At 40.4% G+C, this 22,304-nt stretch overlaps 1 protein-coding gene across 4 annotated transcripts in view; it reads right to left on the bottom strand.

Moving 5' to 3' along the window:
• mast4 (microtubule associated serine/threonine kinase family member 4) overlaps positions 1-22,304 on the bottom strand; it is a 96,265-nt gene that overhangs the window by 9,338 nt on the left and 64,623 nt on the right. For 2 of the 4 annotated variants that reach the window (XM_040156945.1, XM_040156947.1), the window contains 18 exons: positions 19,097-19,185; positions 14,425-14,494; positions 13,572-13,650; positions 11,011-11,165; positions 10,837-10,912; positions 10,536-10,745; positions 9,362-9,463; positions 8,752-8,884; positions 7,354-7,415; positions 7,141-7,232; positions 6,672-6,880; positions 6,416-6,554; positions 5,424-5,556; positions 5,170-5,335; positions 2,959-3,060; positions 2,184-2,306; positions 1,785-1,894; positions 987-1,108 (listed from right to left, as the gene is read on the bottom strand). In XM_040156945.1, the coding sequence (XP_040012879.1) occupies positions 987-1,108; positions 1,785-1,894; positions 2,184-2,306; positions 2,959-3,060; positions 5,170-5,335; positions 5,424-5,556; positions 6,416-6,554; positions 6,672-6,880; positions 7,141-7,232; positions 7,354-7,415; positions 8,752-8,884; positions 9,362-9,463; positions 10,536-10,745; positions 10,837-10,912; positions 11,011-11,165; positions 13,572-13,650; positions 14,425-14,494; positions 19,097-19,185 (2,172 nt within the window). Of the gene's footprint in view, positions 1-986; positions 1,109-1,784; positions 1,895-2,183; positions 2,307-2,958; positions 3,061-5,169; positions 5,336-5,423; positions 5,557-6,415; positions 6,555-6,671; positions 6,881-7,140; positions 7,233-7,353; positions 7,416-8,751; positions 8,885-9,361; positions 9,464-10,535; positions 10,746-10,836; positions 10,913-11,010; positions 11,166-13,571; positions 13,651-14,424; positions 14,495-18,335; positions 18,655-19,096; positions 19,186-22,304 lie in introns of those variants that run through there. The other 2 variants (XM_040156946.1, XM_040156948.1) reach the window with 2 other exon arrangements.

Genomic DNA, 22,304 nt, shown 5'->3' with positions numbered 1-22,304 from the left:
GTGCTGTGATGATTTTAAACTAGATATGTTTTCTTGCTTCTCAACTCCTTCAACTGGTTTTTAAACTTAAAATATAATTATATAATCTATCTCCTTAGGACTGTAATTGATTGATTGAAGTTATCAAAAAAAAAGTTTGTATTCATCTATTTGTATCTATTTTATCAACCCAGAGACAATGATATATCTATTTACATGAATAAATGGGCACAAAGGCACAATGATTAAATGAGATGGCCATTTTTAACCCCCATCTTAGTTCATCTTTTCTAACTAAACTAAAACTTGACATTATTAAATGTGTTCAGTGTTGGAAAGTTCCTAAGTGCATTTACTCAAGTGCAGTTTTGAGGTACTTGTACTTTACTTGAGTTTTTCTATGTTATACTGCTTTATTATTCTACTCCGCTACATTTCAGAAGGAAATGTACTTTTTACTTGACTACATTTATGTGACAGATATACGTCACATAATTTTACATAAAAAAAAAAAACAAAAACAAGTGATGAGCTAATAAAATATGTTTAAGACTAAGAACTTTCTTTTTTCATCTCTGCTAGTTAAAACTAGCTCCACCTCACCCACTTACAACAATAAAAAGCTACTCACATGCTAATGCATCAGTATTAACAATCTTATAATGTCATATATAACAATATACAGTCACAAGGGCTCTTCTTCTGCAGAACGAGTTCTCTGCTAATATTACTCTGTACTTTTACTTCGGGGGGGTTTTGAATGCATGAAAGAACTTAATTGTACTGGAGTATTTTTACATCAATGTCTGATCACGCTTCAAACAATGAATTTGTTAGACAATGCAAATATCTGTTTGTAACCAGCAGTGGGTTGGCCACATACCAACAATGATTCAATTTCTGTTACCATTTCTGCCTGTAAAGGAGCACAGCGGTCTCTACTGCATACTGTATGGTGTTTATGAACTCCATCTATAATCTTGACGCAAAGACGGACGCGGGCATACATTTCAGCAAAGTCAGGCGTCCAGCTGAGGGAGTCCACAGTCAGTGGGCTCTCAGTCTTCTTCTCCTCCGTCTCTCCTTTCTCCTCCAGGTGCCCACGAGACAAGTCCAGGCTGCTGTATACCTGACAACCACACAGAAACAATCGTTCACTCTCGTACATGCAGATGTTTGGAAACGCACACGGACAGGTTCAGAATAAGCTACAAAGATACACAACGATAAAGGTAGTTATTCTGTATAGATGGTTAGTTATTGTGACCTTATATTTATGTGCCAGGGTTTTTAAGATTTGCAGTTAAGCGGAGTCCAGAAACACTGTGCTGTCTGTGTTAATGCGAACTTCATCATGCCTTATGAGCCTGGAGCTGAGGCGCAGCTGAGGAGAAGGCTCAGCATAGCTCGACACTTCCTCTAAGACGCCCCGCTGCTGTTTGAAACAAGCTGTAATGCTTTGTTTTGATGTGAGAGGGGAGCATACTGCAATGCAGCACGACGACGACTCCGAGCTTGTATGTACACTGTATTGTGTATTGTGTTACACATCACCGGGGAAAAAAAAAAAAAAGTGCAAGTGGAAAATATATGCAAAGCCGAAATCTACGTTTAACACTGTAGGAGTAAAGGGGGAGCCGGGGGACACAAATTTCCATATGAAATACCAATTGCTCATGCTCTCTTTCCCACAAGAAAAGGATCAGGACAGATGAGGGCATCAACTCATTTACATCACTAGCATCTTCGGCCGTAATGGTGATGCAAACGTGTTTGTCTGAGACTAGGGGAGATTAAGGACACACCTTGGAGAATCTGTGAGAACAAGAGGAGAACTGTCGCAGCTCCACATTGAAGTCTTCGTCATTCGTGTCCTCCTCCTCTGTCTCCAGGTGATGGTATCTCTCAGAGCGAGCTGGGAATGATGGGAAGTTTCTTTTTTTATTGCATTCACTTATTACAGGTTATTTTAAGTGCCACAAGGTGACTTAAGCAGAGGAAAATGGATTATAGCACCTTGAACCCCAGGCTTTTCTGTTCCGATTTTCACTCCATTGATTTACAAGCTTTCAGTAGAGTCACTACGTGTTTTAGCAACTCAGAAATAACTTGACAAATACACTGTCAAAACCTTAACTGAAAGATTACTGAGTAAAATTGTTACCCCTCTTGCTTTTCTGTTTTTAATGTGTTAGATAACTCACTGTCAAAATAGCTGGTGTCATCTTCAGACTCTAGCTGAGGAATGAACTCAGCCTTCTGCCTCAGCAGCCCATTCCAGTCCAGGTTGTGGAAAAACTGATGCTGCTTTACTTCAGCAGCCCCGCCTGCAGATGGTATAAATACAAATGAATCACTAGTTTGAGTGTAATTCTCAGGGCAAATGTGAACATTGCTTGTGAAGAAAACACATACACAAAATACTGGGCACTGACATTGAACTCCGTGTCAGCTAGACACAGGAGCTGAAGAAACGCTTATGCTAGGTTTTCCTTTTCCCTCGTGGCTGCAGGCCAAAACCCATATCATGACCATAAATTATGCAGCACAATTTCCTGCCCGTGACCTTTCGTGGAACAGCGGGAGCCTGTGTGAATGGCAGCCTGGCGAGGGGAGATCTAGATGAACACGGAGGTCCAAGCTGTCCCTGGAGTGAACTGGCCACCCGCTTCCCTCTGATTAAAAGCTTTTGTCCCAGGTCATTGCCACTTTTACAGTCCGGAGATCTACACACTCGTTCTGCCTGATCATGCATGGAACTAGATCCATGGACTGGCAAGGTAATAATTGCAATTGATCAAAGGGAAGAGGTGAGCAGGCCACAGGATAAACTGCTCTGGCGTTGGATGACCTCAATTTCTTCCCTGGTGACTTGGAATAATGAGCTGTGCTGAGGTGGCACTAACGGTCACATGAGGATTTATGGCGGCCTATCGGGTCCTGGCTGTGCCACATTTTCTTTGCTTTGTGCGTTTGTACCTGCGCCCATCCTTTCCAGAGGATTCTGTCTGAGCAGCACCGTGATGAGCTCCTGAGCGTCAGGAGGTGGGGCATCCTCTCCCTCAGGCCAGTTGATCTCGTCTGGAGACACACAACGCATGCGACCAATCAAAAACACTCCGCATACAAGCAGCCCGTGAAGCTCAGTTGCTATATTATATTCGTAAGGTGTGGTTATGGGAGCAGGGAAAGATGAGGCTTTGCACATAAAATACATAGATGTGTTTCTGAGCAACATTGTAACATTGTAAATCTCCATAGAAGCGAGGTGTAGAAAACAAACTAGAATAAGTAGGAATTTATGAAGAGATCAACGTAATAAAACTGCTTCAAAGCTTTAAAGTGCATGAACGGCAAACCTAATAGTCAATATCCCAAGAAGTAAAGATCCCTGTTAGCTCAGAGCTGTTAGCATTATTAGCTTTTTGCATTTAGCGATCTGGTCAGAGCTTTTTGATTTTTAGTAAGATGAAGGACAGAAACTGGTGAGGTGGAAATGCCTGTTTTAAGGCAAGACATTAACACTGTTACTGTGTGTTTGTGGCTGTTTAATGCATATTGGTAATGTAACGCAGAATCAGGGGGCTTCTGTGCTCTAACTTGGAAGCAAAAAGCAGGAATTTCACAGATGCTTTTTTTTTGTGCTAATGTTCCCTGTGTGAGGGGGGAACTTCTGTGATTTGTTTTAGAGTTACTTCTGCTATTAGCTGCCATTTCTCACTGGAATTCAATGAACCATGTTAGCTAGCCAGATGTCTGTTATCACAGTGTGACGTGTAGTAAAAGACCTTACGGAAATGTGAGGATGACTGTAACATACAAATTTACCTTTAAAAATAGCGTTGCTTCACAGCAAGTTGCTCTAAATGTGGCATTGTGTTTTCTACACCCCTGCTGCCTGCTACACGTGCATCATCGACTGTTTCTTGACGGGAAACGTAACTGTACAAACAATTCAATTATCATTACGAGCATAAATGTATGTAAGAAATGACAAAAAATGAGCATCTGTGATTTTTCTTAATTCTACAACTGAATTTCATGTTTTGGCCTTGCCTGACAACTACTTTTACCTAATAGTGACCAGCTAAGTTTAAACAGCAAAGTCAGACAAAGACTTTTTTTTTCGATGTTACTGTAATGTTGAGACAATTTACATGTGCCCTAGCGTCAAGTGAAAAGCCTCATGCACAAGCATTAAAAAGGGGAGCAAAGCGCGTCTGTGCCGTGCTGATTGTCTGCACCGTTTGTCCCCCATTTTAATCAAATTTGGGAGGGGAGCTATGAATATGTATGTTGGGCCCGAGGCCACGGTGGCATGCATTCAATGTGTTCGGGCCCTTTTAATTAACAGTCACTCTCAGAGGCTTGGTACAGTTTGATTGAGAGCATACCAAATCAGTCATGGCATGCCATTCATTTCCATGGCACAGAGAGAGGCTGTTATCCCACAGCCCCACTTAACACAATCCATCTGAGCCACGATGCTGACAAGATAAAAGTTCTTGTTTTCAAGATTAAGACTTTCTCTGCACTGCTGTCACCATGAGGCTACAAGAGAACAAAGTCACATCCTCAAAATATTAAAACTTCACTTGTGGTCTAAAGCAAAGCTAAATCCACTTACTGCCATCTGTTTTGCTACTTGCCCTCAAGGAAATCTCAGTCTTCAATAAGTTGAGAAATATGCACACTAACTAATTCCATGTGGTCACTGTGCAAATGTTTAATTCACATATCAGCGAGGTTTGGGAACTTCTCCTGATGTGCTCAACAGGATCTACGTGCCAGATGTTGTGAAACTTTGCCCAAATCTCCTCTAGCAGTAGAAAATATGTCTAGTAAAAGTCTGTATTTGATAAACTGACATAAATAACTAACTATAGTTTATTTTCATTTTTAAACACAAACATTAGAGTAGATTACGAATTAGACGATAAATGGGTTCAATTGATTCCTCCTTGAAATTTCATGCTATGTTCTGTAATTAAAATATTATATGTAATTGCTGGGTAAGGGAGCAAGGAAATCTGTTTGCGCCCGAGGCCAGCTGATGGCGCTGGATTGCGGAACCCGTATCTATCAGTGAGGTTCGACCAGCAGTTCATTGTCAGGTCAAAAACCTTACAGAAATATCCCAGAAGGGCCCTCGTAGAAACTTCATGTTAGAGGAAGGGAGGTAACACTGACCGCTGATGACCTGTCCGAACAGCTCCTCTGGTGTGTCTCCAAAAAAAGGCACACAGCCCACGAGGAACTCATAGAGGATGATGCCCATTGCCCACCAGTCCACCGGCTTCCCGTAACCTTGTCTCAGGATCACCTCTGGAGCAATGTACTCAGGGGTTCCACATACCTATGCAACAAAACAGGAGTCATATTCTAAACATGATGAGGTTTGTAAATTGTCGGCCTGTCCATCTCTACAGTTGAATAAGATTTACCTGCTTGTCGGAGAATTCTCTGGCATCTTTCTCTATATGTCCCTCATACAGGTTAGTGGTCATGTTCATCAGCCCAACTTTGGACAACCCAAAATCTGTGAGCTTGATGTGCCCCATTGATGTAACCAATAAACTGTGAGGAAGGGGGACAGGAGCAAGAGAAGGAAAGAAGGAAACATTAAATGACGCAATCAAATGACAACCTCAGAGTCTACATAACAACCAGCAAATACCAGTTGTCTTGCTACTCGCTTTTTGTGGCTGCCTTGTTTGTTTTACATTTTATGTGCAAATAGTGGTCTGTGCATAATCGTAAACTCTACTAACACAGCAAACATTTTTGGAGACTGGATCAATTTTGTGAGATAAGTAGTTATCTAGACTGTGAGTCTAAAGCCACATTAGCGGCTCTGTGAACCTGTACTAAGGCACAGCTAAATGCTAAAATCCAGCACGCTAACATGCTGATGCAGGTTTTTAGTGAGACATTTTGACCTGATGTTGGTGCTCAATGAAAGGTTATTGGTTAATCAGTTTCATGGGAATTCATCCAGTAGCTGTCAGGTTATTTCACTGACAGCCTCGTGATGGCCCCTAGGGGAAAAGTCAGGGGCCCACCAAAAGGATTCAGATTCATCCTCTGGGGAACAATACCATCTGCACAAAATTGCCATGGCAATTGAATGAATAGTTGTTGAGTTGTGGACCAACTGACAGACCAACCGACTGACACTGCCACCCCTAGAGCCAAGCCCCCAAATTAAATTCTGGGCCTAGTGCCATCATTGTTTTAAGATAAAGAACTTAGGTATCATCAGTCATCAACTCTATGCTCAATACACATGACTTTGTAGAACTGTGTTTGTACTGTTGTTACCGTCGTGACCATAAATTCAGAGATAATAAGGAGTAACTTGAATTTCAAACCTGACGCTGCAGCTTCAAGAGTAGGAACATTAACATTTTTATTCTACTTTATACTTAGGTCTCACTTGTCTGGTTTGAGGTCCCTGTGGACAATGCCGTAGTTGTGGAGATACTCCAGAGCGAGTACTGTCTCTGCAAAGTACATCCTGGCCATATCCACAGGCAGAGGACCCATGTTCTTCAATAGGGTGGCACAGTCCCCCCCTGTAGAGATCAATGGAATGAAGTTACAGATGTGCTTGAAGTGACACGCAGGAGACGTGGTTCAGAGTATGCTGCTTTCAGCAGCAGCACTTCGCACTAAAAAACCCAGCTGCTGACCTTCAACATATTCCATAACCATACACAGGTGCCGCCGAGTCTCAAAGGAGCAGTACATGGACACCACAAAAGGGTTCTCAGCAAAGGTGAGGATGTCTCTCTCCACAAAGGCCTGTTGTATCTGGTTCCTCAAAATCAGGTTCTGCTTGTTGATCTTCTTCATGGCAAATCGCTGCTTAGTTTCCTTGTGCCGAACCAGATAAACGGCTCTGCAGAATAAACAGTTTACAAGTCAGCTGCAGAAAGAGCTGGTTAAAACAACTCTACTTTTAAAAGAAAGTTGTTTAATTTAGGGATCGTCATCAAATCTGAGGGAAAAAAAGGCAACAGACCGGGGGAGATAACTAAAAACAGAAATAGAAAACGCCCCATATAACTAAAAATTCTGAAGGGATTCTTTGTTGTGGCAATAGCATGACCTCTTCTATCAGAGATTAGATAATCTTGTTTGGAATAAGATTGTGTTTACCCATAGGCACCATTGCTGATGAGTTTTGTCATCTCAAAGTCCAATTCGCAGGGTTTTCGCCGGGACCGTAAGGCTGTGCTCAGGCTCTGAGACTGAGGGCAAAAAGAGAGACAAACACTGAAGCAAATCAAAAAGATGAAATCGGTATTTCACTGGTAAGCCTGCAGCAAAGATGGAGTAGATCAATACAATAATCAATTCCCGAGGGCTTACAGAGTCATCCGTTTCTGGGGTTTCTGCAATCCCGCTGTCACAGCTGGTCAGCTGAGCAATTTCTACAGAGAGAAAGCAGACATGCAGTTTATCAAACAATCAATCAATATTTATTTATATAACACCTATCATACAGGTTAGTGCAAATCAAAATGCTTTATAGCTGACTGAGAAGCTGGGAATAAGACGGTACATAAACCGGAAAACAAAAATAAGAGTTATGAAAATGTAATTAAATAGATTTAAAAAACTATACAACACATAAAAGACAATTACAAATAAAATAAGAGGGAGGAAAACATTTTAAAACATGAATAGAAAAAAAAAAGATTTAATAAAATAAATAAAAATGATAAAACATTCTAATCCAAGTGTTTAATAAACGTATAACTTCATGTGAAGCCAATGAGCATGTTCTGCAGTGCAGTTTTTTGAGACAAAGGAAATCTAAATGCTGGGAAATAAGGACCTATAAAGTAAATAACTGCAGACTTTAGCCTTTATTCACCTATTAAGTCTGAGGTGCTGACTCCAAGACAATCTGAGTGAGAATAAATGAGGCAGAAATCAGATGTAGTAACACGAACACATGTCTAACACTCATTTTGAAAATCACCACTCCAGAACAAGTGCTCATCATGAACCACCTTGCATCTTTTACATTTTTTCTGTGTGTGTGTGTGTGTGTGTGTGTGTGTGTGTGTCTGTGCGTTTGTGCTTCTGCGTGTACATGTTTGCGTTTGTGTGCAACCACGCCAAAGTCCATGTGTGTAATTTCATGGGGGGGTGCTCGTCTTGTCCCTAGAGAGCCTGTAAACACATTTACACTGCTATTTAACATCTGTCCTTCCTTGTAGGGTTTGCATTCGGCACAAAGGACGGGGCGAGCGAAACACAGGAGACACTCAGGGGAAATGACGGGAGAGACTGGCTGATGAGCCAGCCTGTGTGGATCTCTATGAGGTCTGTGGGGAGGCCATTCCTTTCTAATTAGTCATAATGAATGTTGTTGGTTAGTGAGTCTGGAGAGACAGAGGGTCATTAAGAAGACAGTCTGTTCAGTACAGGACATTAGTCAAGGGTATCTTTTGTCTTTTAGTTCCCTCCACAGCTCCATTCTTTCATTCCTTTGCAGCCTCATCTCAACAGTTACCCTGTATTCAATTTGGTCATATTTACCGCATCACTGACATATTACAGTCGGAAGTTTTCAGCATTAACGGTGGAATAACAGAAGTTTTCTACATATTTAATAATCAGTATTTGCCATTTCATTCTGTTGTGCTATGTGAGAGTCTTGCTGAGGAGTGCTGGCAGGTCTGACCAGAGCTGTTTGTACTTTATTATCACTGATGGTGATGACAATGATGACGATGGTAAACTGAGTCCTTCCTGTACCTTCCAGAGGATCTCTTGTGAGTCCCAGCTGGCTGATGATGTAACGTGGGATGTCTGTTTTGATGCCCTGGCCCTCTTTAGCGTGTCCTTCAGCGGCCTCCAAAAGGTGGTAAAATTCCTCTGGGTCAAACTCCTGAAGACACAGCAGCACATTTTAGTATATGCTGATATCAACAAGGCAACACAAGACAATCCAAGTTTTAATGGATGCAAACAACAAATCTGTGGTTTTTATACCAGGACCTGGGGTTTCTCTTACTATTTTCTTTGGATCAGACATACTTGTTGGCCAACTTGGAGTCGTGTTTCTGGGCACCTGACTAATGTAAGGCCAATGTTCACCCTCTCTTTTAGCTCCATTTCTGGTCTCCACCAACTCCTGAGGGAAAGCTCCAGCTCCTTAGCTTCTAGATACTGCACTATTTGTCTGTCTGCCGTCTGTAGCTGAGCAGGTAGTGCAAAGTGGGTTTTTAGAGCTTTTTGTCTGATGACAGCTGCCCATTAATGAAGTATCCTATTGAGGAGGACTCTAGAAGATTGGATTTGTTGCTGCTAATAACTGAAAAGGTATACATGTGTTTTAGGGGCGGTGTAGTGACCTGAAACATACCAGACATTCCAGCAGCCGAGCAGGTCGGGCAATGACGATGAGGATCTTCTTCACCAGCTCTCTGATGAAGTTCACCTCCTCGCTTTCTGATCTCTCTGTGGACTACACAGAAACAACCACAGAACAAACACGATCTCAGCGTTTCACATCTTGGACTGGTTAAAGTTTGGTATAGTCATGGGGCAGCATGGTTCTCCTTAACCCCAGTTTGTGCTGGTCACATATTATCATTGAACAATACTGAACAATAAATAACCTTTGATGATCTTTAAAAAAAAAAATAGAAGTTCATTTAACAACACTTTACAGCTAAACTGAAGGTGTCCAGAATCCTAATAACCAGTTCTTCTTCTAACTATCTGGATTAAAAAAAATAAAAAAATAAAATCAGTCTGTTGCATTATAAAGATTTTGAACCCATTTCTCAAATTATGTGTATTTCCTAATCTGGCATCCGGATATACCACATGTCCTTGCTCTTTCTGTAAAACTCAATCAAAATTATTTAGTATGAAAATATAATATATTGGAAAAAAACTTCAATAAATACAAATATAACGGATAATAACTTTTTTCTTCAAATACAATCACCTGGATGACAAAATAACATAGAAAAATAAAGATTTTAACCTGTTTCCTAAATTGCGCCTCTTTTTCCTAATCCAAACAAGGACACTCAATTTGTACAACATGAATCAAAATTTATTGATGTATAATCACTTATATTGGTGTACATATTAATGTGTCTTTCCAATAATAATAAATATCATGATAATATTTTGCTTCCACAGTCGAAAAATCTTTTTTGTTGTACAATGGATAGAAGAATTTTTGATTCATATCGTTAGAAGAGTTTTTAAAGATTCTTGAAAATACTGTACCGTCAGACAAGTGGTTAAGTGTTGTTAAATGTGATCACAAACCTTTTGTGATCACTGGGTGTGTATTTTTCAGAAAATCTGATGCTGGGTACTGTGACTCAATTGTAATAGTTATACATGACACACACAAACTAGGGCTATGTCCTCCTGCTGGAAACATCAATAATGGCACCTGGTTAACACAGTGTCCACAACATTTTCATGCAGTTTCTTTGTAGAAAAACTGGGGCACATTGGTGTTTCGGTGAACTGTCTCCCAAAAACATCTCTATGATTTCTGAAGACAAGCTCACCTCCTGAACAAGCCTCTCCAGCTTGTCAGTGAGTTCGCAGAAGTAGCTGGAGGTGATGAGTCCTAGCCGGCTCTTCTCCAGACAGTCACGGGCCAGTTCAATTATCTGGTGGTGGGCAAAGCTGAGCACACCATCTGCCAAAGGGAGCACACTCTCCGGAGAGCTGCTGCGGATGATCTCCCGAATCCTTTCCTCCATCTGAGCCGTGGCCTGTAGTAAGAAGGGGAGGTGCAAGTTTGGTAAAGCAGAAGATTCATGATAATTAATAAACAGCTGTAGCAAACTTATTGTGAGGCTTCACCTTAGGAAACCGCTCCTTGTAGACATGATTCATCATGATAATCTCATGGTCGTAGCATGATGGAGATCTTCCAGGGCTGAAGAATAAATTAGAATAAAATTAGTGTCCGAGTGGCACCAATGGTTTGAATAACCTCATGAAGATGATGTTACATTTGTAGAGGTAAATTAATACCTGAGACTGCGTGAGCGGGGTCGCATGGCCGTCGCTCTGCGGCATTCATCCCCGGAGATGCTCTCAGTGCAGAAGTGCTTGGAGAGGAAGTGCAGTTCATCAGGCGTAGGCTGGAAGGGCAGCTGGTGCAGCTTCTCCTGTGATGAACAGGATGACTGGAAATGAAACAAATATACATTCAACATGAAAAAAAAAAAAAAAAAAAGGAGATGGCAGTCTTTTTATGTGGATAAAAAAATAAAATAAAAAATAAAAAAAACACACTGACAGAGAGTTCTGTGTTTTGGCAGTTTCCATCAAGTAACTGCCAACAGTTTTGCATTTTGGGAAATACGCGTTGTAGTTTTCGTGCCAAGGGTCAGATGAGAAGATCGATATCAATCTCATATCTGTGCATAATATATGAATTCACAGCCAGGAGATGGGTATCTTAGCATAGCATAGCATAAAGTCTGGAATCGGAGGGGGGCAGCTAGCTAAAAAAAAGGTGAAAAACACAACTTTTCATTTTAACATTTCAGTTTTTGGACACAGTAAACAAGACATAACGTGTTAGTTAGCTAGCTTTATGGGTGCTGGTGAGCAGATTGTTAAACCTTTGGGTAGAGCCAGGCTAGCTGTCCCCTCCTGTTTCCAATCTTTACGCTAAGCTAGGCTAAGTTAATCGGCTGCCAGCTGGAGCATTATATTTAACGGACGCAATATGAGAGTGGTATCAATCTTCTCATCTAACTCTCGGCAACAAAGCGATTAAGCATACTTCCCAAATTATCCTCATGTTCCCTCAAAGCAACCTAAATAACTATGTGTACTAAGGATTTATAGCAACACATGAAACTGTGACACAGCCATAACAAATTACACAAAAAAATAAATAAATAAATCAAAAATAATATAAAAGAATTCACTATGCAAATTACTGAGCACCAAACAAAAAAAAAAATCTAACAATAGACTGTTTTTTCTGAAAACATTTTGTTTCATTCACAGTTTATTAAATATATCCAACTGTTGTACTGAATAACTCAACTATGAGCCTGACCTTTGCCTTTTACCAAAAACCATTAATGCTTCTAGTACTACTTGACTCATGACTGATAATTTATCAGAGAAACAAGATCATGTTTCCTTCAACAGATTATGTGAATGGCAGGAAACGTACTAGATGTCCAGACGCCGCACAAAACAGAAACGCAGCAGCAATACGGGGTAATTTTCAATCCACACGACCCTTTGTAATTCCCGTAAATGTGCGCGCACATGTGTTGTATGTGCAGGCTCTGTCTGCGTCCTAAAAATGATTATGCTGATATATTTCAATGCAATGTTGTTGTTTTTTTTTCCCCAGAGTCAGAGTTGCAGAGACAGAGAGAGATGCAGACAGAGGAAGTTGACACACAATAAGAGGGAGTGAAATGGGGGAATGTGCGGGTATGTGTTTCTGTGTGCGTTTGTTGATGTGCCTACTTGTTAGTCACGTTTTCTCTGGAACAATCTCCTGCAGTGAGAGGTCACGTATGCAGGGTCTTTGCTCACAAAAGACCCTTCATACATGACCTCAGAGAAGAGCAGTCACTACAGTGACACCATGAGAAATACTGAATTAAAGTCATTTTAACTTAACCTTCTCATTGGTTCCTCACGGCGACTTAATATTTTTATTTGAACAGCTTTCCATCATGTCTTAGCGTGATGAAATTGGGTCTAATTGTGGCTGAATGATTTTTATATCGAAATCACAATTAAATCAATATTTTCAAATCACAAGTGCTGAGATTATAATTCCAATTTACATAAATAACTGTGTCTTAACAACCTGCATCATATATATATATATATATAGTTTATGTCTGCTGTTGTTGACTTCGCCAGCTACAGGGACAACTGTCGTCTGTAAAACTTGCTCAGCTGCAGCACATTATTGGTAATTAGGTGAGATGGTGAAACAACAAAAAAGGAAGTCTTGGGTGTTTCCTCCTTAATACGTTCACTCTTTGCACGGCAGTCTGGTTTAGTTGAATAAAAAAAACAACAAGACTTTTCATCATTTTTGGAAAAAAAAAATAAAAAAATGTGTGAGCAGTATGTTTTTGCTGTTCATAAATTTTTTTTTTTTTAAAAACCAAGAGAGTGGCAGGTCTTTTTTGTACATAAACATTGATTTTCAGACAGGTAGCTTAGCAGTAGTCCACTGTAAATGACAAACAGCTCTGACTCTCCCGGTTTAACTTTTAGGCCCATCATAGGATTATTTTAATCTTGTGACCTGAAAAACTCTGAATTGAGTCTCTCCTGTAAGTCTTCAGAACCTCATGAATACTGTCATTTTTTGTACAATAACTGAGTAATATCTGTGTTAGCTAAATTTGCTCAGCTTTTGTACAGAAAACATGGAAAGGTCAGAAAAATCGCAATTAGAAAATGTCCTCAAATCGTTCAACCCCACTTTTAACTAGGCTATGTTGGTATCTTTTGTTCTGTTTGGCTTAAATGGATTAGTTGTGACCTACTGTTTTCCTTGATGTCACTTGTGTCAGACTGGTTGAGTGCACGATGCTTACAGAGACGGTGGAGCTGGGCGTGTTGGTTCCATATCCAGAGGAGGGAAGGGAGGCCAACGACCAGCGGCGACCATCAGTCCTGTCACACAACGGCACAGACGAAGAGAGATTGGTCACACTTCAAAGTCCAACAATGAACCATGAACGAACAATGGATTAAAAAGACATTACGTGTCCAGCTCTCTACAGCACTAGTCAGTGAGAAGAGTTTGTCATTGTTCAAAGACAAATCTGGAAAATTGTCTTTTTAGAAATATGATATATACTTAATTGCCATGTTTGTATTCAAAACATGTGAAATAACTTCTACAGTCCCGAATGATCACATGGTTACAGATGAATGGTGACCTTTTGCTGCTATCGTTCAAAATGAGGTCTTTTAGTTACACTACACAGAAAAGCAGAAGTTAAACAATGAAGCAACTGAACGTAGAACTGAAAGCAGATTTGAGTGATGTTAAACAGAACTTCACAGTCAAGGTGGGGCTAACTAATGAGGTCGGGGGTGTATGAACTCTAAAGTGTACTTCACAAATGTGGGGTAATGAGACTTCAAGGGCAAACAGAAGCCTAACATGAAGTTACCTGTCTGCTCTGTGGCAATGACTGTGGATTAAAATAAAAAATACACAATTACATGATATTATGATGAGAAATGGTATAAAATAAATACGTTATTGATGCAGTTTTTGAAAGCATAAATATACTTCAGAAGCCGAATTAGTGTGAAAATATTCCAAGTTAATATCTTTATCGGCTGACACTGTTTAATGGCTACAACTGTGTTTGCTGTACATCTTTACTGGCTGATTTGTTGAGCTGCGAATCAAGTAAATCTCCATGTGGGTGTTACCTTCGTGCAAAGGAGAAATGAGCAGAGGCACTAGGAGAGAAATTTCTAGGACTGTCTTGTGGGCTTGTTCCTGCAAGAAAAAACATACATGAGAGGAGATGAAACGAATTCATAAGAGCAAAAAACAGGAGACTGGATTCTAATTTCCACTTGCAGCAAAAACTAAGACTGACAAACTGTAAACCACTGATGTTTGTGTCACCACAGACCGGATGTATGACAGAGCACATTTTAAATAGTCATGTTGCTACATAAAAAAAAAAAAACAAAAGCAAATAATATCTCATACTTTTTACTGCCTTGTAACATTCCTGGAAAGAAAAACTGTAAGTGATATCAAATATGTAAAATCATGTATTCTCGACTACTGCAGTTCAGGTGCCGATGCCATCAGAATCCTCGTTTTGCCCAACAAACAGACCAGAACCTAAAAGTATTCAGGTTAACTGTCACACAGGACCAAGAAAAGCAGCAAATTCTCGCAATTTAGAACTTGGAACTAGGGAGTGTTTTAATATTTTTTTGCTGAAAAAAATGATTTTAACTATTTTTCCTTTTAACTTTTTCAGTCAGTTGACTGAGTAATCAAGTACATTAACTCAACTTTTCAGCTCTGCAACAAACGCCAGGACATAAAAATTCATATTTAGAGTTAAATTTTTACCACAACAGACTTTTATTTTGAACAGAATGGTCTACCACACCATATAGCCCCATATAGTTTCACACCATTCAGCTATAGAGGATTAATGCATTCACGCTTTAGACGGTCTCTTAAAGACCTCAACATTAACCATGCTCATGGTAGGTAAGTAGGTTTAGTCAACAGCTGCTGTTTTTTGTTTGTTTTTATCTTGCAGTGATACATACTACGCTGACCCAACGGCCCAGTCCAATGTATCACTTTCATCAACAGCATTTTCACTGAATGCACATTGTTTTGGACATTTTCCAGCTTAGCACAAGGCCCCATTTGGCTTAGTGTCGAATGTCGTCCCTACCCTCATCTCTCTTATATCCTACCTTCCACTTGCCAGTAATCATATAACAGTAAGTATTTGGGTTTTTTTTTTTTTTAAAATCTGCTTGGTTTCACACAGCATGAAAAAATGTGTCTGAATTTCAAACGCGATGCCTGATGGCAGCGTACAGTGTAGTCTAATACTCTCTCCTCACTGATCTTACATGGTTGAGCTTCAGTGGTTTGACAGTGGTTTGCTTTGGAAATGTGATAGCTGTAAATCTAGAAAAGCTCGACAGGTGCATAACTTGTCAAAACTGCCCAGAGAAACTGTTAGAGAAACGAGGCGGGACTTTTACGTGCAGTTCAACTTCAACCTCAGTTTACTGAAAAGTGCACATCACGCAAAGAGCCTCTGCACGCTTTACAGGTTAATATGTAAACACCACCAGACACACAACTCTGAGATTTCATACTTGAAAATTCACACACAGAATCCCAAACATGCAGGTAGGAACGTTAATATAATAACAGGACTGACGTTAAGCAATTAATAAAGTTCATATATTAACAGTAACAGAACTGAGGTGAGTCGTTATCAAAGTAGAGATCGGCTGAATGTTCACCAGTGAAACTAGGAGGCGCCAGAGAGCAGAGAAAAAAGGTGCGTGTTAAACTCAGATTTGAAAATCTCAACAGAGCCTTTCTGCTGAATTCTCCTGAATCTCTCCCCTCCAGAGGATTTTTTGTTAAATCTAGGAACAGTTAAATAAACCTGCATCAAGGGAATGTAAAGGACTTGAAGGAGCATACAGAGTAATAAGACATGAGATGTAAGAAGGAGCCGTTTAAAACCTTTAAAGTCAGGAAGATTTTGAAATCGATCCCTCGCTTGCATTGGCCAGTGCAAAGTCATCAGGTCAGGTGTTACGTGATCAGACTTCTTAGATCCCGAAGGGACTCTAGCGGCTGCGTTTCGGACCAGATGAAGACCTCTCGTTGGTTTCATGGGTAAGGTTCAATCCCGGATGTTACAAAAGCACGTACAAGGATTTCGGCATGAAATTTGGACAAAATGGGCCATATCCTGGCGAAGTTATGTAGCTGAGAGAAGAGAGTTTTTTTCCTCAGGTATGGAATACATCACACATTGCTGGGTTCAACTGTCTGTTGAAGTGACAGCTTTGTGTCATGCAGATATAGGTGACTTTAATGTTAATGTTCTTTACGGCTTCATTCAGACACGATAGCACATTTATGGAAAGAGTCAAGTGCTCGCGTGATATTTGGCCCAGAGAGAGACCGGCGGTGCGTTAACGACGTTACGATAGCGAGGAAGGAGAGCGTCGTCCGTTCTTTCACAGGCTGCATGACTGATGGATTTTAAAACTTATTTGGCCATTGGACCCTGGTCCCCTCTTCATGCAGTGAATCCATTAGTTCATTTTCACATACTTTTCATCATTTAACGTCACCATAGAACGAATTCTGCTGCCTGATTTATAACATCCAACATGCGTAAGCACTGAATGACAGGATGTTAAGTGGGGACTCTGGTTATTCCCATTAGCTCACATGCTGTGTGTGTTTGCCTGAAATTCATTTATTCATCCATGCAGCTGACATGAATGAAAATCAAAGATATATATAGAGAGAGCCTGCTGGTCTCGGGTTGCATGAGGGTTTTTTTCCCCCATCTTGTGCTCTGGTTGCACTGCGAGGGAAAAAACTGTTTTTATAGACTGATCTGACATGAGATCAATCTTCTCCACAGCTTACTCGGCCCTTTGAAGGTGGTAATTAGCTTTTTAAACTGATTTTCTATGTGTAAAAAAGATGAAGATCGAGATAATGAATTCATTACAACAAGGTCTTCATCTGGTCCAAAACGCTTCTTACCAGATGCACATTTCTCTCGCTCTCTGCATGTTTTACCTCCTGCTGCTGCAGCTTTTATCTTAATCTAAACAGTATTTAAGACAGTTAAATACGTTGAAAGTGTCTCAGAAATGTAACTAAGTCGAACCTAGTGAGGTTCGCCGTCTTGACTTTTTATGCAAAAGTGCCTCGGGCACTTATTCAGACATGAGTGACATTTTAAGTTGCCATCGGATTAACGTGAAGAGGAGCATTTCTGAAAGGGGGCTATGTTTGGCATGTTATCTATAAACGCAGAAAACAGAAAATATAAAAGCAAACGGAAAATAATGAATTATAGACTAATAAAGAAATTATTTCCAAGCACTTTAATCACTTACACCTAAGGAATCTACACCATTTACCATCTAGCCCCCCACCCCCCCTTTACCTACATTAGTAACGTCTACGTACTGCGTTACCTGCTGAGAACAGAAGCTTTGGGCCACTGAACATATTATATCGTGGGGGCTTTCTGAAAAGGGACCAATTAGCCTTTGTGTTTCACATCCATAATGTAAAAAAACAAACCTATGGTCCAGCATTAATCAGGCGTAATTACATCCCTCACTAAGGGACGGACCAAACAGTTAATTAACCAGAAGCTACAATGCCACCAGCTCCTGTGATGATAAAGACGGACGTTTTTCATACGGGAGCCGCTGAATCTTGTTAGTGATGAATGTCACCTATTTAACTGCACTGTAATCTTGATAACAGCCAATTACAGATGATAACCTCCTCCTGTGGGAGCTGGAATGCATGAAAGGACAATACATATTAACTAGTCTGACTGTTAAGAACATTGTCTGCGTGGAAGAACATGAAATGTGGTTAAACATAATGTTGTTTATAAAATTATTCATGATCACGAACAAAGGTTTGGTCTGCTACAGAACAACTACAGACATTCAGAGGAAAAACATCAGATCTGCGTAGAAACCCGCTCAATTATTGTACGTCATGAGCGAACACGTCAGTGTGCCCACTTATATGACTGCTGTAAATGGGACTGTAAGGATGTTTTTCTTACCTTTGGTACCAATATTACGTCTGAGCCATAGTGTTAGGTCATCCCAGAGCTGAAAACAGTCGTTAGCAAGAACATTGTGCCTCTCTGAGTCTGAGTGCATCTTAAAGGCTTGGCCCCTTCGTTAGGTTGAACTAAAGACTAAACAGTGAGCGAGTCGCGGCTCGGCTTTTGCTGACCAATGCCAGGAAATAAAACGCCCTGTGGTCAATGAGGCCTCCCCTCCCTCTGCTCCTGTGCATTTCCTCTCTGCAGGCCAACACTTCCTCACCCAGCATAATCACTGCATTTTGGCTCGCAACTGTACAGTTTTATTTTCACCCAAACACCACAGAACTGACCTCACAAAGGAAGGACAATAAAAAATTTAATGATTACTTTTTAGTGCTTCGCTTTCTCTCACTGCTTTCTGCGCCAGACAACCCTCTGCATCCTATGTTGTTAGGGTCAGTCAACAACATTCAGTGAAAAAGTCTTTTTTTCTCCATTTAATTATATCGATGTTGTTGCCATTAGGTTTTAAGCTATGGAGAGGGAAACTGAGGAGAATTTTACAGACATATGCTGTTGCAAAGACCATGCATGTTCCTGTGATGTTTTTTTCCCTTTGCATTACACAATGGACTGCATTCCTGTTAGAGAACATTGTGAACTGATGCTGCCCCCCACCCCCCCTTTGCACCAGCGCGTATGTGTCTAATTCTGGGGCACGAAACGCTGCACGCACATTAACAGACGTCCACATGAACTGTACCTATACGTACCTGTTAGAGATGAGAGAGGGGAGTGAGGTCGTGGTAAACCTGAAGTCTGACCGCTTCCTATCAGGCTTTTTCTGTTGCTCGTTCTGCAGCTGTAAAAGCACAGAGGCAAATATTAGGCAGGGCAACGGACAAAGAAACTAGGTACCACTAATTTCCTTAATGACACAAAATGACTTTGGAAAAAAAATACATTTACTAGACTAGGGTTACACAGACAATTAGATTCAGGAAATCTTTCCTGTGACACAGTGGGCTTATAGGGAGCAGCAATGCCAGTGGAATAATGTGGAGGCAAAGAAAGGCCATAATAATTAGGAAGTTCAGAACTAGCTGAATACCTAACTGTGAAATTTAAACACTACCGGACACTTAATGTTGAACTTTGATACCAGTGAATTCATAGCAATGAAATATTTTCCTTTGAAAATCTTTTCTCTGAATTTATGTGGTTTGAATTCCCCTTGTTGAAATTTCCAGCAGAAAATTCAAATTCACAAACTTGATATCAAGTATTGCTTTTTAACCATGCTGGCAGCATGTTTTTCATGATGACAATGGTGGTCGGCCCACTACTTTGGTCCAGACTAAATTGTCCCAGCTATTCCATGACTGACATGGAATTTGATAAACGTTCATGGTCCTCGGAGGATGAGCCCTACTGACTTTGGTGCTTCCCTGATTTTTCCTCCGGCACCATCATCAGGTTAGAATTTTAATTTGACCAATACTTTGTGTTGACACCAAATACCTACAAAACTAATGACATTATAATAAAGACACTAAAATTCAAGATAAAGTTCACATGAGTGACTGAAACCATGGAAGTTTTTTATCTGAATTTGGGGAAAAAACAAAAACAACAAAACAACAAAAAACAAAACAAAAACAAGTTTCCCTTCGGCTTTGTATCAACTCAACACATTTGTGTAAACAATAATTAAATTACACCTGTAATGACATTTTCACTTCAGCATTTAATCCTCCATGGACAGTTGAAAAATTAAAAAATATTGATGACAAAATGTGGATTTCATGTAAAAAACCGACTTGAGTAAATTTAAAAATCCAATCCTGGTCTACAGGATCATTTGTGTCGATGTAATGTCTAATCCTGAATGTTACTATTATTTAAGAGAAAAATACTAAAACTGGTTCAGAAAATGTCCTCATCAAGTTTGGACTTGTTTCAGTTCTTGTTTCATTCCCATAACGCAAATCGGGCCCCCTCTACCCCCACCACCACCCCTTTATACATGCAGTTATACTTATTGCAAATACTCAGTTACACGTTTTTCTGACCAAATGCTTTATTGCCTTGCCAAATCCTGCCTTCAAGTTAGTCTACTTCCCCTGATACAGAGGGAGTCTACAGTAAATGCTGGTGCGTACATCGCCAGCTCTACAACATTCTGAATGCGTTTACCTTGGCTGGTCATGTTAACACAGGACTGTGACTCAGGAGGAGCCAATGTGATCAACAACATGTAGCCCAGTTTCTAACCTTAAGAGAAAAATGAAATATTTCAGCGTAACAGCAGCGTCAATGGTCAATGTCCCGATTAGTCGTGGGTTTATACGTTCAAATTAGAGCCTGTGAGTGGAAAACCACACTGCCTGAAGAACACGAACTCACTTCAAGGTCAGAGACTCCATGATATCCCCCTTACATAAGCCCCTCAGAGAACTGAACCATTTCCAACTGAATTTTTAAAACGTTATTCAATAATAATTCAAATCCTGTGCATAATACAAACGCCACAAAAACAAATGTATTCTCTAGTTTTCTCTCAGAGTTTGAATATTTATGCTAAGAGCCAAAAAGATATTTGATGAAGAGCAAAAATCACAGTGCTGCATGGCTACGGGATGGAGTCCTTTACTCTAGTGACAGAGATACAGAACGAGCATCCATGTGGGGGAGATAGAGAGAGAAGTGGAGAGGGAGAAAGAGCGTCAGTCCGTCACAGTTTCAGCTCTTTAGCCCGCGTGTTGCAGCATTGATCGCGCAGAACGATCAAATGCACAGGGGCTCCTGCAATGGTGCAGAAATGTGTGAGCAGGCGGCCCTCATCCCTTCGTCCACACTGCTGCAGAGCAGCTCCTGCCGGTGCCACTGCAGAGCCCTCAGAGCTTCAGAGCCACATCCGCTACCGGGAAGAGCCAGGCAATTTTTTTTATAAGAGCTGATAACGATGTGCATCATGATACATTTGGGCTTAATAAACCTGAACGACGGATTTTGGCTGACGTAAGTCATCCATGTTTGTTTGGTTTTCAGGTGCTTACATATTATTATACTGGAGCTTTCAGAAAAGCCACACAGTTTTCCGGTTGTAATTAGGACTTGGTGATAATAATTAACTCCGGTATGGGTATGACACGAAAACAAAAAGTAAGGTAAAAGATATTTGCTGCATCAATTAAGTGTAACCTTGTTTGTTTCTTCCTATCCTAAAAGATGTTGCATTTAAAAGCATTAGTATCAGTAAATCAACACCTCTGTGTTTGGGAAACTGATCAGTTATTAAGAGTCATCCAACCAACAGTTCCTTTAATCTCATGCTCGCAAAAGTTAATGCACAAATGAACATGGCCACATGAATAAACCAGAAAATCAGATTTACCTTTTCGTAATCAAAAGCAATTTATTTGTGGACTGTAGATTCTTGATTTTTAATAAATTACGGTTTATCTGCCTCGATAACGCTGATATACTCCGGTTAGCTACGTTTTTGGAGAAGACCCCCTATTCAGTCTTTGTGTAGTGAGTTTTAGCTGCACCACTTGCAGTGCTAATAGTCCTGGGTTGCATTTAAGAGTCCTTCAACACCCACATACACAAACCAAACCTGTGTGGAAATGATTTGACGTTACCTAATTACTTAACAGTTAGCTTTAAAATCACTGAAGACCACACTGTTTACTAAGGCTTAGTCAACACAGTGTATCCTTAAGTGTCAGGAGGGATCAGAGCAGAGGAGTGATACACAGAGGGCCTCTGGATGATTTTTGTGATCGTGTTGGTGTTGATCATCTATGGGCAATTTCCCACAAATTTCATGCATCGATTTAACAATGACACCGGAAATATCAGCGGACACAGGAAGCCTCGCTCCTGCTAAATGACTGAGCAATTAGCCACATACTAATGTCTAATGAGATGACTTGTGCGATCAACGGATGACAAACAAATACGCAGAGACGAAAT

Source organism: Xiphias gladius, chromosome 20 (genome assembly GCF_016859285.1).
Source record: "Xiphias gladius isolate SHS-SW01 ecotype Sanya breed wild chromosome 20, ASM1685928v1, whole genome shotgun sequence".
NCBI lineage: Eukaryota > Metazoa > Chordata > Actinopteri > Istiophoriformes > Xiphiidae > Xiphias > Xiphias gladius.
The sequence above is the reverse complement of the archived record's forward strand: the minus strand, read 5'-3'. Positions and strand labels throughout refer to the sequence as shown.